The sequence below is a fragment of the Notechis scutatus genome, chromosome 12 (genome assembly GCF_049901735.1).
Source record: "Notechis scutatus isolate UNSWTSFEM ecotype Mainland chromosome 12, rNotScu1.2, whole genome shotgun sequence".
Lineage (NCBI taxonomy): Eukaryota > Metazoa > Chordata > Lepidosauria > Squamata > Elapidae > Notechis > Notechis scutatus.
The window spans coordinates 12,921,058-12,938,149 of NC_142020.1; the positions used below are offsets into that span (position 1 = coordinate 12,921,058).

A 17,092-nucleotide genomic window follows, 5' to 3' on the forward strand; every position below is an offset into this window, starting at 1 on the left:
GAAGCCACACCCTCATAGATTGCTGGTCCACTCAATATTGCAGGGGATAATGCATATGTTATAAGATCAGCTCAGATCAACCTGAACTCTGATTATTTTCCTCCCAGGCATTAATTAACGAACAACTGAAATACATGAAAAAGCTCTACTTTATTTCGTTTGGAACTGAGATCTCAACTCTGTGGGATGAACCGCGCGCAGTCAACGGGGATCGGTAAGGCTTAGCACCTAGAAATGCTTTTGTGATGACCCAAAGGGGCGTGGCACAAAGGCAACACAGTCAGATAATCAATAGGAGTCCCTTTATTAGCTCCAACTTTGCCCGCAATGTCCTGGTTACCTTCTGGGCTGGAGAAAAACTCTTCCAGGAACAGCCTTTGGCTGCAGAGAATCAAGCCCAAAACGTGCTCAACAAAAACTGTAACTATAAGTCCAATCAAGGGCAAGATGGGGTAATTTGTTTGGCAGGGCAGGAGCAAGAATTCCAGACGTGAAGGCACGGCAAAACTCAACACGGTTGGAAAGACGCCAGGAACACAGATAACTAAAGTCAACACAAGATAAATTCAAGTTTGCTCCCAGCAGCTGTCTCACGCAGTCTGCATGTCTCTTAAACTTTCTTCCCAGCTGTGGCTAGTGAAGAGAATCAGGGCCCTTTCCTCCCCCTTAAGCCATGCAACCCACGTTGCTCTCTTCTCCATTCCTCCCTGTGTGCCCTAGGATGAAGAGGGGGAGGGCCTGGGTCTTCCTCTGAATTCCTTCTCCCTTGTTCTACCTCTTCCCTGCTCTGCCCAGCCGGCCTTTGCCCTTCTCCAGTTTCTTCCACAACCAACAGAGCCACACTCCCACTCCCTGTCAGCTGTTCATCTTCCTCTTCAGATTCAGACTCTATGACAGGGCATGACAGCTTTATTGTCACTTTGAATGTACACTAATCAGCATACCTTGAAATGAAATTCCATTGCATACAGCTCTCAAACGGTCACCACCTCCAATATACCCTACAAAATAATAAATACACTATAAAATGACAAAATAAATGCATGAATACAAAATTATGCATATACCCATATATATTAGATGACGCAGAGAAGCAACACAATCTAGTCCAGATGAATACATGTACATCTCAACAGAAACGAACCTTGCAAGTTTACCAGAGGGATGGCATAGGGAACAAAGCTATTCCAGAATCTGGTAGTCCTGCTAGAAATACTTCAAAACCTTCTCCCAGAGGGGAGCAACAGAAACAGACCATAGAGTGGGTGTGTGGGGTCCCTGAGAATGCTTTGAATTCTAAGCAGGGGTGGGATTCTACCAGTTCGCACCTATTCGCTAGAACCGGTTGCTAACATTCTAAGCAGTTTGGAGAACCGGTTGTTAGAAGAAATTACTGGGCTAATCCTGTAAAGGACGGCAGGAAGGAAACATTCTGGTGTTGCTTACAGAAACTGCCTCTCTGTTAACCCTTATTGCATTCTTGCCAGGACTAGACTTCCTGTCTCTGGAACGTCTCTGGAGTTTTCTTCCCCTCCTTTGCTGGTACTTTGCTTGTGTGGAGTGACCATTCAAAGTTACAATGGCACTAAAAAAAGTGACTTATGACTATTTTTCACACTTGCGACTGTTGCAGCATCCCCACAGTCATGAGAGGCCAGGCGAGGAGATGCGTGCCTCAATTTGAGTGATATTGAGTTGGCCATGCCCAGCCAATAACATGGACCACCAAGCCACGTCGACCCGGTCACATGACCACCAAGCCACGCCTACCAACTAAGCCACACCCACAGAACCAGTTGTTAAAAAATTAGAATCCCACCCCTGGCTCTAAGCACATAGCGCTTATAAGCAGCATCCTCAATAATGGGAAGCGAGTTTCCAATAATCTTCTCTGCTGTCCTCACCACTCTCTGTAGGGACTTTCTATCTGAGGTACCAAACCAAACAGGGATGCAGTTTGTTAAAACGCTCTCCATTGTGGCTTTGTAAAAAGCGGCCAGGACAGCAGGAGAAAGATTTGCTGTCCTCATCCGACGCAGGAAATGCAGACGCTGGTTTGCACGCTTCACTAAGGTTGACGTGTGGAAAGAATGTTATTTGCCTCTGAAATTTTTAGATCATTGTTCCTCTTCCTGGAATTGTAGGTCCTCCGTTTTTCCTTTTTGAAATTCCCTGTTGGTTGTATTGTTATTGATACTGGTGCATGCTTGCAGGGGTCACTTTTAGTAGAAGTGAATTTCTGTTGTCGTCATTCTGCTACAATTTTATTGCCTAATTTTAACATGTCAAAGTTGCCATTTACTGGTTTATTTTTGAATTCACTAACCACATTACTGGTTGACTTTCAGTGTTTTAATTGTTTGGAAATTGGTCGTTTGAGATGTGCTTTGTGGATAGTCCTGACATTATTATCATTAAACTCAAAGGGAAAAATGCAGTTTAATTACTCCGTAGAACTCCAGGCTTGTGTCTAAATTGGTGAGCAGTAAAATTTACTTTTCTTGTGTCTTTTAATTCCCTAGATTAAATGAAGCCAGGCAGTGGGTCCAGGAGCTGAAACCCACCAGAGGCTGTAATTTGCTAAAAGCTTTAAAGAAAGTCTTGGAGATGAGAGATCTGGATTCGCTGGCAATCATAGTAGGAACCTGGTAGGTTCCCCTGTTGAAAGGCAAATGTTGGCTTAAATGTACAGATAGTCTTCCACCACAATCGAGCTCAAATTTCTGCTGCTGTGCGAGACAGTTGTTAAATGGATTTTGCCTCCTTTGACAACCTTTCTTGCTACAGCTGTTAAACTAATCGCTGCGATTGTTAAGCTAGTGACAGGATTGTTCTTTTTTCCATTTTTTATTGTATAAAATACAAAAAAAAGTAGGAAATTAAGGGAATGAAAGGGAGCGGGGAAAAGAGGGTGTGAAATACAAGGGGGAAGAGAAAAAGCAAGAAAAGGGGCATTGGCTTCCAACTCTTCCTACTGTGTTTCCCTGAAAATAAGACCGGGCGCCTTATATTAATTTTTGCTCCAAAAGTCTCATTACGTCTTATATATTATATAAGATGCGTTGGATTTTATTTTCGGGAAAATATGGTTCTAAATGCGTCTGTCTATCTGACAATCTTAACTGGGGCTTATTTTGGGGGGTAGGGCTTATACGAGGGCTATCCACAAAATAGATTACGTTTTCGTCTGTAGCAAGAAGGGGCGGAGCTAGGGCGGCCATCTTTGGTCTGTGCGTCCGCCGCTCAGTCTGCATCTAGTCGTGCTAGTGGGACGTTCGTATCGTTGCCCGTTATTTCACAGCAAACATTTGAAATGTGTGCTGCAATTGAAAATCCCGCGAGTTTTCACAAATCTTGTCATCGACTTTCGCGACCAGTTCATCAGTCACAGTGCTCGGACGCGTCCACTCCGCTGTTCATCATGAACGTTAGTTCGTCCATTTTTAAACTTAATGCACCATTGGCGCACTCCACCTTCAGTGAGGATGTTGTCCCCGTACACTTCACACAGTTGCCGAAAAATTTCAATCGGTTTATGGTTTTTTGCCAACAAAAACCTTATCACTGATCGCACCTCACAACTCGAGGGATTTTCAATTTGCAGCACACATTTCAAACATTTGCTGTGAAATAACGGGCAACGATACAAACCTCCAACTAGCATGACTAGATGCAGACTGAGCGGCAGACGCACAGACCAAAGATGGCCGCCCTAGCTCCGCCCCTTCTTGCTACAGACGAAAACGTAATCTATTTTGTGGATAGCCCTCGTATTATGAGCATCCTGAAAAATCATGCTAGGGGTTATTTTCCAGTTGGATCTTATTTTCAGGGAAACAGGGTAGCACAGTACAAGACAAACATCAACCTCCACTTTTTGCTTTCGCGCATTAATATATCACTAGCCCTTTCTATAACACCATATCTTTCTAATCAACAAAACCAAAATCAACGTTTCACCTTTTTTCCCCTCTTCACAAGCACAAATTCCAGAAGTGATATCCAAATAAGAACATATTTTCCTCTTTTAAATAAAGTATTCAATTTAACCGTTCCTACAGGATGGTTAAGTGAACTTGGCTTGTCAGAAGGTCTCAAACGGGGATCGCATGATTCCGGGACGCTGCAGCCAATCATAAATGCGAGTCAGTTGCCAGGCGTCCGAATTTTGATCATGTGACTGTGGAGGGATGCTGCAACGGTCATAAGTGTGAAAAATGGTCGCAAGTCATTTATTTTGAATGACTGTTGTGGCTTTCTCATGGCCACGTGATCCAAATTCAGTCGCTTGGCCACTGATTCATATTTGCGACGGTTGCAGTGTCCCGGCAACCTTTGGTGACCTTGTGACAAGTAAAGTCCATGGGGAAAGCCAGATTCACTTAATGACCGTGTGACTAACTTAACAACGGCAGGGATTCACTGAGCCACTGTGGCAAGAATGGTCTAAAATTTGGCAAGACTTATTTAAACATACTTAGCAATAGAAATTTTGGACTCAGTTGTGGTCGTAAGCCAAGGACTGCCTGTATTCTCTAGTTTTATGACCGTTTTCTCTTTCCTATGCCATCGTTATAGCCAGTGGTGGCATTCAATCGGTGTTACTACCAGTTCAGTGACTACATTTTGCACGCACGTGTAAAAAAACCTTACGCTGTGCCACCCGGACAGCTCAAAAGTGCAGCATGTGGGTGCACAGCATTTGCAAAAGCCTCTTTTTTTCCTGCTTTTTCAGCGGTTACGCGCAAAGCAGCTGAGGTTGAAAAAGCAGGAAATAAAGGACAGGTAAGAGCCCGGGAGGGCAGGTGGGCCAAACGGCAGCAAACACAGAACCGGCAGGATCCCACCCCTGGTTATAGCTCGTCCTTCTCTCCCAACCCATCCTTTTCTCCTTTCTTGTCTTTCCAAAACAGTCCAGACCAGGGTTCAGAAATTTTGTCGGATTACATCCAACAGTGCTCGGCGGGAAGACGGTTGCTGGTTCACACTGTGGCGTACGACTGCGGCAGTGAGGCACCTCCTGTGAGTCTCTGGGGTTGTGGGAAGGGAAGCACAGATAGCTCAGAGGCTCCCCAACAGTTTTGTGCTCAGCACTTCTCACAAGCCAAGTCCAGGTTCACTTAACCCCCCGTATTATACTAACTTAGCGACGGCTGCGATTCACTTAACGTGTGGCAAGGAAGGTCGTAAAACAGGGCAACGTTCACTTCAATCGCTCTCTCCGGGGTGAGGCACTTTATAAAATTAGAATTACTGTTCCGAGGGAACGGCCGCTGACTTCCGTTCATTTCATCCATTTCTAGGCCATTCTCCAAAGCTTGGCGGAAGAGGTGAGAGGCCGTTACCATTGCTACTCGGGAAAAATGGAGGTAGGCTTTTCGACTGAAGGCCCGTTACTTTAAGGCCCCTAGAACTGCTTGTGGCCTCTCAAGTTTTCCAAATACGTTTGAACTGTGATTTTTTAAAAAAAGATGCTCAGAAGAAAAGACAATAATCTCTCCCTCCTTCCCTCCCTCTCTCTCTCCCTCCCCCCCTCTCTCCCTCTCTCCTGCCCTCTCTTTCTCTCTCTCCTTCTTTCCTTCTCTCTCTCTTTCTCTCCCTCTTTCCTCCTCTTTCTCTCCCTTTCTCTCTCTTTCTCTCTCCCTCTCTCTTTCTCTCCCCTCCCTCTCTCCCTCTCTCTCTCTCTCTCTTTCTCTCTTTCTCTCTCTCTCTCTTCTCTCTTTCTCTCCCCTCTCTCTCTCTCTCTCTCTTTCTCTCTCTCTCCTCTCTCTCTCCTTCTCTCCTTTCCTCCTCTTTCTCTCTCTACCCCTCTCCCTCTCTCTTTCTCTCTTTCTCTCCCTCCCTCTCTCTCCCTCCCTCTCTTTCTCTCCCTCTCCCTCCCTCTCCCTCTTTTTCTCTTCCCCCCTCTTTCTCTCTCTCCCTCTCTCCTCTTTCCTCCCTCCCTCTCCCTCTCCCTTTCTCTCCCTCTTTCTCTCTCTCCTCTCTCTTTCTCTGCCTCCCTCCCTCTCCTTTCTCTCTCTCCATTTCTCCCTCCCTACCTCCCTCCCTCTCTCCATTTGGCATCGTCTAATCAGAGTTGTAACAGCACGGATATTCACCTGGTTCTTTCTGAGCAGCAGAAAGCAGACCGTTTGCTCAAGATCGTGAACGAGATCTACGAGGGCAAGATGGGTGACTCGCTTTTCAATTTAGTGACAAATGTAAGTCCCCAATTTCTTTTAGATTAGAGGCTTCATTTGTGTGCCTGTAGCCAGGAAATCTTGTAATTGCACGGCTGTGGGTTTAACCGCCTCTTATCCAATCGTTGCCTAGTCTGCAGCTCTTTTCTTCTGTCTCCCAAGGCTATTCCCACACGCCATTACATGAAACTTGCGGTAAAGGAGCAACAGAAGTAAATATTTAGAAATGATTTTAAAAATCACCTTGGTGGCAGCCCTCCCTTTATGTAAAATTTTGCATTGTTGAGAGTATTCAACAGGAACAAGAACACGCTGTTTTTTTACAGAGGACATGTTGACTCTTTCTCTGCTTAGAGTTCAATGGGACGTAGACGGTCGACATCTCTGGTACAACTGTCCAAACCCTTCCAGCATGAACGCCTCCTTGCAATCCAGACCCCCAACTTCTTGGCCAAATCCTCCGCGGAGTGGTTGAAAACCAATGGATTGAGAGGTAAGGCAGAACCCCAAGTTTCCTCCTCTGAAACGGTACCAGTTCAGACCAGTTCCTGGACTCAGGGTTCTTCTTTGCCTTCGTGCAGCCAAGAAACTCAGCCTTTACCAAGTCTTAGCACCCAACGCCTTCTCGCCTGTGGAAGAATTTGTGCCGCTCCTTCGAAAAACGGTCTCGTCCACGCTCCACGGGGTAAGTTTAAAGGGGAGCTGATTTGGTTTGCTTGTCAAGGGATTGTGGGAATCGCTCGTTCCTGGGATGAATCAGCAGGGAAGTGGAACTCAAGAAGATACCATCCATATGTGTACATACAGTGTGCCGGTTGGTTTACAAATTGTTTGGCCTTAGAGGCTAGTCTTTTCATAGTATTCCTTTTCCTTGTATAGTCTATTATCAAGCCTCTAACATAGGCCTTCATTGTATCCCATACATTCTGAATTGTTGTATCTTCTTTTTTGTTTTCTCTAAAGAAAAAAGCCAATTCTTTCTCCACGTGTGAAGTCTTTTTCCTTTAAAATAGTATTATTTAACGTCCATCTAGATCTTCTTTTTCGTCCTTTCCATTTAATTGTCATTGGATTGTGATCTGCCCAAGTACTTGTTTCAATATTTATTTCTTGAATATTAGTTATTAATTCTGTTGACATCCATATCATATCTATTCTGGACCATGATAAGTGTCTATTTGAATAGAAGGTGTATTGTTTAGTTTTAGCATTTCTTTCTCTCCATGTATCTTTTAAGTTTATTTCATCTACCATTTAAAAAAAAGATTTAGGGAGAGTCCTTCTGTTTTGCTTTATTGTTTTCTGTGCTGTATAGTCCAATTTATTGTCTACAATTCCATTTAAAATCTCCCATCATAACTATATTAGCATAGTCCAGTTCAATTATTTTCATATGTAATTTTTTGTAGAATTCTTCTTGTTTGTCATTCGGAGCATAAATTGCAATCAGGAGTGTTTTCGTATTATTGTCCATTATTTCCACCATTAGTATTCTTCCATCATCATCGATATAAATCAATTTTGCTAGGGTGGTCTCTTTAATATATAAAACCACTCCTCTTTTTTTACCTTGTGTACACATATGGAAGATAGCTTGATGTTTTTATGTTTTGTTTGTTTATGTTTGTTTTTAAAAACTAATAAAAAAATTTTAAAAAATAAATAAAAATAAATAAAAAAAGAAGATACCATCCAGTAAATGTTGGCAGGTTTGATCTCAAATTTCTCATCCAGAACAACTGAGTATGACCCATGAATCCAGCTAATGGTAAGCTCTCTTCCCAAAGTCTACAATACAAAGATAGTTCTCGGCTTGCAACAGTTCATTTAGTGACTTGTTCAAAGTTACTACAGGATTGAAAAAAGGGGACACACTTACGACTGTTGCAACATCCCATCTGAATGAAATTCGGATGCTTGGCAACGGATTCATATTCATGAAGGTTGCAATGTCCTGTGGTCAGGTGATTCCCCTTTTTGTTACCTTCTGAAAAGCAAAGTTAAGGGGGAAATTTGACAGCCGTGTTACTAACTTGCCGTGGCAAGAAAACTCATAAAACGAAGCAAAACTCACTTCAGTGTTTCACTTAGCAACAGCAATGTTGGACTCCATTGTGGTCCTACTGCCCGTAATCTGATTTGGGATGTTGTGCTGTCCTCTTCTTTGCAGAAAGCCATGATGCAGTTTGAATGGCACGATGGGACCGTGAAAAACGTTCACGTCGATCCTCCGATATTATACGATTACCAGGTAAATAAATTGCATATCATCCGTTCTAACCATGGTTAGTCTTGGAGCTAAACAGCCAATTAAGCGCTGAACTGCAACACAACACAATCCCATGTCTATACAGGTACAGTTTGACTTAAAACTATTTTTGTGTGTGTGTCCTTCGAAGTTACAACAACCCTGAAAAACGCTATTTACCACCAGTCCCCACGCTTACAATGATTGCGGTATCCCCACAATGACATGATCAAAATCCGTGCCTTTGGCACGTATTTATGACACACCATATGGTCACCACTGTTGTGGCCCGCCAGCGGCTTGTGGAGCTGGCAACAGAGTTGGACAGTAGTGAAAAGACTGGGGAGGAACCCAGGCCATTCCTGGAGGGCTGAGGAAGTGTCGGACGAGGGCTCTGTATCAGAGGCAGAAATGGAGCCAGGGCAGGCTGGCAGTCATCAGCTGCCTTCGGGCTCGGACAGCAGTGAGGTGGGGGAGCTTCTGAAACCGGTTCCCAGCCTGTGCATGTGTAGAGCTACCAAAAGGAAGGAGCAACTAAGAACTCAGGGTCGACATGGGCATAAGGCCACAGGTGGACGATGAATGACCCCTCCCATCAGGATTAAAAGAGAAGCAAAAGAGGAGGGGGCTTTTGCAGGAAACAACTTGCCCGTTCGTTCGTTCATTCCAGCCTCGTGAAGATTTGTCTATATAACTCAGGCCTTCCCTGTCAGCACTGAGCGTGGAACTATTTACCAGGCAGCGTTCCAGGATTGATAAAGGTCTGAGCTACTTAGTATACCTTTGCAAGACTGTTTGCCAAGCTGTTGGCTGACTGTGAATGAAATAAATTCATATTAATGTAATAAAAGAGGTTTTTGCCAGGACTCAGAATGGCTTTTTGGGAAGGCCTAGGACAGAACAACCATTTGTGAGATTCCGACACACAAAATCCCATCGGGGGAGAGAGTCAGATTTATGCAACAACTGCATCATTCTCTTAACGACTGCAGTGATTTGCTTCATGACTATGGCAAAAAGGTCATACAATTGGGGGCGACTATTTTAAGACCTTGTTTAGCAACAGTCCAATGGTGGTTGTAAGTCCAGGGTTATCTGTATTTTAGGAGAGCAGGGAAGACGGTTGCAACCATGACGCTGTAGATAGAGAAGATTGGAGAACCTCCCGATCATGGATGGTGTGGGCATTCTGCAGCACCTTCTCCACCCCTTCCTTGGGAATTGGACTCAACAAGAAACTCCAAAACCTGCTGCCTGAAATGTTTGCATCATCACGAGCCTCAGCTGATGTTTTTTTCTCCTTGGCTTTTCACAGAAGCAACTCAGCCGGATGGTGAAGATGTACGAGAGACGCATTGATTGGCTGTCTCTTTCCAGCAGAGGAATTTGGGGGACAGTTTGTGAAAAGAGGTACCAAGACTGGGCTTTCTTCCATCCATTTCAGACGTCTTCTTGTCTTTTATTTCTACCTCTATCTGCTTCTCTTGATCAATCCCTTTTCAATACTTCGCACCCTGGTTTAATAGGAGGGAAACTTCCCCGTGTATGTGCTAAAATAATACCGTGATTCCCCCTAAAATAAGACTGGGTCTTATATTAATTTTTCCATTAGAATAGAATAGAATAGAATAGAATAGAATAGAATAGAATAGAATAGAACAGAACAGAACAGAACAGAACAGAACAGAATAGAATAGAATAGAATAGAACAGAACAGAACAGAACAGAACAGAACAGGAATAGAACAGAACAGGAATAGAACAGAATAGAATAGAATATAAATCATAAGGATACAAGCGACAAAGTTACACTCATGCAGTCACAAGTGGGAGGAGATGGGTGATAAGGAATGATGAGAAGATTAATAGTAATGTAGTCTTTATAAATAGTTGCACAATGTTGTGGGAATTATTTGTTTAGCAGAGTGATGGCATTCGGGGAAAAACTGTCCTTGTGTCTAGTTGTTCTGGTGTGCATAGTTGTTTTGAGGGAAGGAGTTGAAACAGTTTATGGCCAGGATGTGAGGGGTCTGTAAATATTTTCACAGCCCTCTTTTTGACTCCTGCAGTATACAGATCCTCCATGGAAGGCAGGTTGGTAGTAAAAAAAAAAATCTGCAGTCCTAATTATCCTCCGAAGTCTGTGTCTGTCCTGTTGGGCTGCAGAACCAAACCAGACAGTTATAGAGGTGCAGATGACAGACTCAATCATTCCTCTGTAGAACTGGATCAGCAGCTCCTTGGGCAGTTTGAGCTTTCCGAGTTGGCGCAGAAAGAACATTCTTTGTTGTGCTATTTTGATGACGCTTTTGATGTTAGGTGTCCATTAGGATTTATTTTGGGGGAAATACGATAATTATTATTGATTATAATGTATGACACGTCCAGTTCCAACAAACTCTGAGAAAGGATAAACATGATGAGAGTAGAAATGAAGGAAGCATACCCAATGGTTAAATAGAGATAAAGAACTTAACGATGACATGATTTGTTTTATGACCATGGTAAAATGGTCATACATTGAGTCCAGTTAGGTGGGGGCTTGATTTATAACCATAAAACTTATGACCAAAATTCCAATCCCAGTTGTGGCTGTAAGTCAAGGGGCTATTTGTAGTTATCCGAGTCCCAACACAACCAATGCTTCCCAAATCTGGATAAATTACATACAACTGAGTCAAAGTGATTTTCCTTTGGGCAACGACACACAAAGCCATCACTCCATTGAAACAGTGATATTTAAAGAAGGACTTTCTGGTTTTGTCTAATGAAGGGAAAAAAAAGTGCTTATGAACCACTACAATAAACCATAAACCAGGGTTTCCTCTTCTCACGAGGCTGCTTAAAGCGGAGAAGAAGGGGGGAAAGAAAGGAAAAATTAACGCGGTGGTGAATCCAGTCCTTTTGGTTTTTCATTTTAGGGTGGTTGTCCTGGTTGACATCTCCAAAACGAATTCCTCTTACATCTTCCATATCCAACATTCTTTACGCCTTTTGCTGGAAGAGCAAATGACAAGCAAGGATCTGTTCAACATCCTGGCGTAAGTGGCTTTCCCTTGGATCATTTTTTTTAACCAGATCATATTTTTCAGAAAATAAAAACCCTAGAAGAGAATAGGAGCTGTAAGGGACCTTGGAGGTCTTCTAGTCTAGCCCCCTTGCTCAAGCAGGAGAACCTATATATACCATTTCAAACAAGGGACTGTCCAGTATCTTCTTTTTTTAAAAAAAAAGCCCAATGTTTTTAAACCTCATAAACTCATCTACTGATCTCCCAAACCTGGCATAATCTGAGCCATGCTGGCTTAGATCTCGGATGAGATAACTAACCTCCTCTGGGCGCCATCTTCATATTCTGCAAAGGAACCGAAATCGTAGCTGCTGAAGAAATCTAATCTTTACGTGGGAAGAGCAGAGATTCTGTGTCAATTGAGGTTCTTTTAAAGATTCCGGTTGCAACAAGTCACAACGGACCGAGTTACGGTTTTCCTTGGATTTTGCTCACCTGGAAAACCAACCCTTTTGGATGGATCTACTCATTTCTGCAAAACTGTATAAAAGCAATTGTTGACTTACAACTATTTTATTTCTTCCAACAAGTCGTGGTTGTTGGTTGAATCTATATCTCTTTCGCAGCTTTGGAAGTGATGTTATGGCTTGGCAACCTGAAATGGTCCCACCTCATCCGGACAACTTACAGAGTGCTTGGAGGTAAAGGACTACGCCTGTATGTCTGTGGAGATTCTCAGTCATCCAAGCTCATGGCTGCCCCAAAGATGGATTTTTTCAAGAGGCAACTTGTCATGGAGACTGGCTCTGAGGGAGAGGAGGAACAGCCAACAGGGAGTGGAAAGGTGGCTCCAGAGGTTGTGGAGGAGGCTGGGGAAGGGCAGAGGCCAGCTGAGCAGTCAGAGGAAGACCCAAGCCCACCCCCTCTCCATCCTAGGGCACATGGCTGACCCTTGGTTGTTTTTCTAGGTGGGTGCTGTGCCTGCGCTGCAGGGGCTCCAGAAATGTTCTGAAGGCCCTCAAAAGAGCCGTGGAGGTGAATTTTAAAGATAAAGACAGGCACGAATCTCAGGGCCTGTATCTGCTGGCAGCTGGAGTGCCTGACCAGGAGACGGTAGGTGGACTTCCAAAACCAGTTTAGGCAACACGCAGAACTCTTAGTTAGTCATGTCAAAAGCCTTAATATGCCACAACTCCAATGGTGGGATTCAAAACTTTTTATGACCAGTTCTGTGGGCGTGGCTTCGTGGGCGTGGTGTGGCTTGGTGGGCGTGGCTTGGTGGGCGTGGCAGGGTTTACTGCAAAATCTTCATTCCCTCCCCACCCTACTAACCTGCTTTCCAGCTCCGTTCTCCTGTGTGAGGCAACCAAAGAAGACCCAGCCGATCAGCTGGGACTCCATGGGAGGCAGAGAATAGATGGGGTTGGCGGGGCCAGTCAGAGGTGGGATTGGCCGGTTCTCCGAACTACTCAAAATTTCCGCTACCGGTTCTCCAGAACCGGCTGAATGCCACCTCTGCACAACTCATTTCAGCTGACAAAAGAGCTGGGAAGTGGAAAAGTTGATTTCTGTTTCTATTTAGATCCTGTGCGAATAGGTGGCAATATAAATTTCCTCAAATAAAATAAAAAAATAAAACCTGAATTTTGATCATGTGAGATGCTACAATGGTTATAAAAAATGGCCGTAAGTCATTTTCAGTGCCTTTGTTACTTTGAACGGTCAGTCAACAAACTGTTGTAAGTCAAGGAATACCTATACTTTGAACACTCAGTAGCATCCTGGAAAGATTGTGAAAATATAACACCAGGGGATGCCGTTATGGCTAAAATTCCCCCCAACAGATCCATATGGCTTCATATGTATAGGAGGATGCTGATTTTTTGCAAAATACATGGGAAAATCCCACTGGGGGGCAAACCTACTTAGGGTTAGGGTTAGCTGCCCATGAATTCAGAGAGCAAAATGGACATCACCAATGGATTCGGAGGCCATCGGTATGCTTAGGAGGGTGCCGACTTTTCGAGCCCGCCCTATCTACGTTCCCATCAAAAGTGTGGAAAACGATCATATGCAGAGGTGGTTTCCAGCAGGTTCTGCCCAGTTCTGAAGAACTGGTAGTGGAAATTTTGAGTAGTTCGGAGAACCGGTGGTAACCTTCCCCCTGGAGTGGGGAGGGAATGGAGATTTTGCAGTATCCTTCCCCTACCACGCCCACCAAGCCACGCCCACCAAGCCATGCCACACCCATCAAGCCACGCCCACAGAACTGATAGTAAAAAAAATTTGAATCCCACCGCTGGCTCATATGTCACTTTTTTCAGTGCCATTATAACTTCAAATGGTCTCTGAATGAATTGTTGTAGAATAGAATAGAATTCTTTATTGGCCAAGTGTGATTGGACACACAAGGAATTTATCTGGGTGCAAATGCTCTCGGTGTACATAAAAAGAAAAGATACATTCGTCAAGAGTCAAGAATCATAAGGTGCAACATTTAATAATAGTCATAGGGTACAATAAGCAATCAAATCCGATATATAGATGATAGATAGATAGATAGATAGATAGATAGATAGATAGATAGATAGATAGAAAAAGAAAGAAAAGAAAGAAAGAAAGAAAGAAAGAAAGAAAGAAAGAAAGAAAGAAAGAAAAAGAAAGAGAAAGAAAGAAAGAAAGAAAGAAAGAAAGAAAGAAAGAAAGAAAGAAAGAAAGAAAGAAAGAAAGAAAGAAAGAAAAAGAAAGAATTAGAATTCTTTATTGGCCAAGTGTGATTGGACACACAAGGAATTTGTCTTGGTACAAATGCTCTCAGTGTACATAAAAGAAAAGATACTTCAAGAACCATAAGGTACAACATTTAATAATAGTCATAGGGTACAATAAGCAATCAAATCCGATAGATAGATAGATAGATAGATAGATAGATAGATAGATAGATAGATAGATAGATAGATAGAAAAAAAGAAAGAAAGAAAGAAAGAATTAGAATTCTTTATTGGCCAAGTGTGATTGGACACACAAGGAATTTGTCTTGGTGCAAATGCTCTCAGTGTACATAAAAGATAAGATACTTCAAGAATCATAAGGTGCAACACTTAATAATAGTCATAGGATTATATAGTCATAGGGTACAATAAGCAATCAAATCATACTAGGAAACAGTCAATATAAATCATAAGGATACAAGCAACAAAGTTACTCTAAACTGGCCGCACTTAGATCCCACAGTTTGTGGATTTGCGCACCCCAGCAACCATGGGTTGTAATTACCCTGGTTCCCTGCTTTTTATAAAAATTGGTTCCGTTAATGGATGCGGAACCCTTCTTTCAAGCAAAGCAATCAATGCCGTCTTAAGAGTCCAATTAAATCCGGGTCCAATGACGCTGCCCGTCACCTTGGGCTTCGACCTCCTTGTCTTTCAGCACCTCATCTCTTCTTACCTGGTTGAAGTCTGTGGGGGCTGCGATTTGCAGCTCCATGCTTGCCTCTTCAGCGTGCAGGCTTATTCGCTGGAAGACGAGCTGCCGCCACGCTACGCCAGCCTGGAAGAAACCGCCACCGCTTACAAAGACGTGGTGCAGGCCGCCAACGGACGCTTTCATTGGTTTGGGGAAGCAGGTGTGGTAGAATTTCAGGGCTTTTCATGCGCTCCCAAGTGGTCTCTGGACCTTTTAAGCAGGTGGGAGACCTGTTTAATCTTGGCTGGAGTGGCCCTTTGCTACTTCAAGGATCGATCTTTTTGTCCTGAATTGCATTTCTGGGGAGCGTTGAGTGGGGACTATTACAGATGGCCTTCCCCCTGCCTTTTCTATTCTGTACGAGCGAATCAGGTCTAGGTCCATGGTGAAACAGATGTAGCATCTCATTCAGCATTATGGGGTGCTTGGTGCTTGGAGGAGGAGAAAGGAGGAGGAGGAGGGGGAGAGAGGAAGAGGAAGAGGAAGGAGGAGGAGGGGAGAAAGGAGGAGGAGGCAGAGAGGAGAGGAGAGAAGAGAAAAGAGGAGGAGGGAGGAGGGAGGAGAGAGGAAGAGAAAGGAGGCAGAAGAGAGGAGAGGAGAGAGGAAGAGAAAGGAGGAGGAGGAGAAAGGAGGAGGTGGCAGAAGAGGAGGAGAAAGGAAGAGGAACAGAGGAGGGGAGAGAGGAAGAGGAAGAGAAAGGAGGAGGAGGCAGAAGAGAGGAAGAAGAGAAAAGAGGAGGGGAGGAGGAGAGAGGAAGAGAAAGGTGGAGGAGGAGGGAGGAGAGAGAGGAGGAGAGAGAAGAGGAGGAGGAAGGAAGAGGAGAAGAGAGGAGGGGAGAGAGGAAGAGGGAAGAGAGAAGGAGGAGGAGGAGAAAGGAGAGGAAAGGAGGCAGAAGAGAGGAGAGGAGAGAGGAAGAGGAGGAGAAAGGAAGAGGAACAGAGGAGGGGAGAGAGGAAGAAGAAGAGAAAGGAGGAGGAGGAAAAAGGAGGAAGAGGCGAAAGGAAAGAGAGGAGAGGGGAAGAGGAAGAGGAAGAAGAAGGGGGAGAAAAGAGGAGAAGGAAGAGGGGGAAGAGAAAGGAGGAGGAGCAGGGGGAAAAGGTTGCATGAATCTGATCTCTCTTAGCCTCCATCAAAAACAATTGTAGCATTCCCAAAATGTTCCCAAGAGGTGTATATGTGTATCTGTGTGGTTGTGTGTTCTGACCATCTTTGTAAAAATGGGATTGCATCGTTTCAAAACGTAGTGTATATATATTTTTTTTTTTATTCCTCCTTGCCTTCTGGATATCTAGGGATCAATGAAAGTGATGACATCAGCCTTATCCTATCTGAAATGGAGAAAGCAGTTCACTACTCACACAAGGTTGGATCTTAGACCTTTCAAAACTTGACTTTCTTTTAAGCTACATCTCTTTACCATGAGGAGGATGCAGTGGTTCGAACATCTGGACGTAGCCTTTTGCAGAACCGTTGATGTCAGCTTGCATTCCCCACGTCAGTTTCTAGGATGTATTTACTAGATCTGTGCTAGGTAAATATAAACGACCACAAGATGGCAGCAAAGGCACCCAGAAATCTCTTACTCCTTGTGGCCCTCTAGTGGTGGTTGGGATTTTTGTAGCAGAAATCTGGTGACCATAATGGGTGATCGAATACCAGAGTTAGAGCAAGAAGCCTGATTCCTAATTTACAGTAGACCCAGACTTCAGAACCCATTAATTTATTTCATCTCTTTTCTTTCCCATCCATGGAAATAGATTTGAAGAAGAGCAACAATTCACACAATCAAAAAAATGTATTGATGTCTACAGGGGTAGTTTTGGTGTGGAGAACAGGAATTTATTTACGAATTTTGCTCTGGTCTGTTCCCAGGTTAGCAGTAGCAATAGCACTTAGACTTATATACCGCTTCACAGTGCTTCGCAGCCCTCTTTAAGCGGTTTAAAGAGTCAGCCTATGGCCCCCAACAAGGATGGAAAGCTGAGTCAACCTTGAGCCTGGTGAGATTTGAACTGCCAAATTGCAGGCAGCCAGCAGAAGTAGCCTGCAGTACTGCACTCTAACCACTGCGCCACCATGGCTCTTGTTGTTAGAAATACACACTTCACGAATCTCCTTTTAAATAGGAAAGATTTGCTATTGATTTCCTTTTGAATTCATTCCTGTTAGAAGTTACGGTTCTGTTCTTCCA

At 43.8% G+C, this 17,092-nt stretch overlaps 1 protein-coding gene across 3 annotated transcripts in view; it reads left to right on the forward strand.

The window, feature by feature from the left end:
• VWA3A (von Willebrand factor A domain containing 3A) overlaps nucleotides 1-17,092 on the forward strand; it is a 39,429-nt gene that overhangs the window by 6,970 nt on the left and 15,367 nt on the right. For 2 of the 3 annotated variants that reach the window (XR_015745181.1, XM_087942182.1), the window contains exons 7-20: nucleotides 108-214; nucleotides 2,523-2,648; nucleotides 4,914-5,022; nucleotides 5,304-5,369; nucleotides 6,075-6,200; nucleotides 6,534-6,672; nucleotides 6,761-6,864; nucleotides 8,350-8,430; nucleotides 9,743-9,837; nucleotides 11,348-11,467; nucleotides 12,063-12,137; nucleotides 12,405-12,549; nucleotides 14,866-15,061; nucleotides 16,194-16,264. Coding sequence is in view for 2 of the 3 variants with exons in the window: in XM_087942182.1 (XP_087798308.1) it covers nucleotides 108-214; nucleotides 2,523-2,648; nucleotides 4,914-5,022; nucleotides 5,304-5,369; nucleotides 6,075-6,200; nucleotides 6,534-6,672; nucleotides 6,761-6,864; nucleotides 8,350-8,430; nucleotides 9,743-9,837; nucleotides 11,348-11,467; nucleotides 12,063-12,137; nucleotides 12,405-12,549; nucleotides 14,866-15,061; nucleotides 16,194-16,264 (1,560 nt within the window). In the remaining variant the exon portion in view is untranslated. The remainder of the gene's footprint in view (nucleotides 1-107; nucleotides 215-2,522; nucleotides 2,649-4,913; nucleotides 5,023-5,303; nucleotides 5,370-6,074; nucleotides 6,201-6,533; nucleotides 6,673-6,760; nucleotides 6,865-8,349; nucleotides 8,431-9,742; nucleotides 9,838-11,347; nucleotides 11,468-12,062; nucleotides 12,138-12,404; nucleotides 12,550-14,865; nucleotides 15,062-16,193; nucleotides 16,265-17,092) is intronic. The other variant, XM_087942183.1, reaches the window with a different exon arrangement.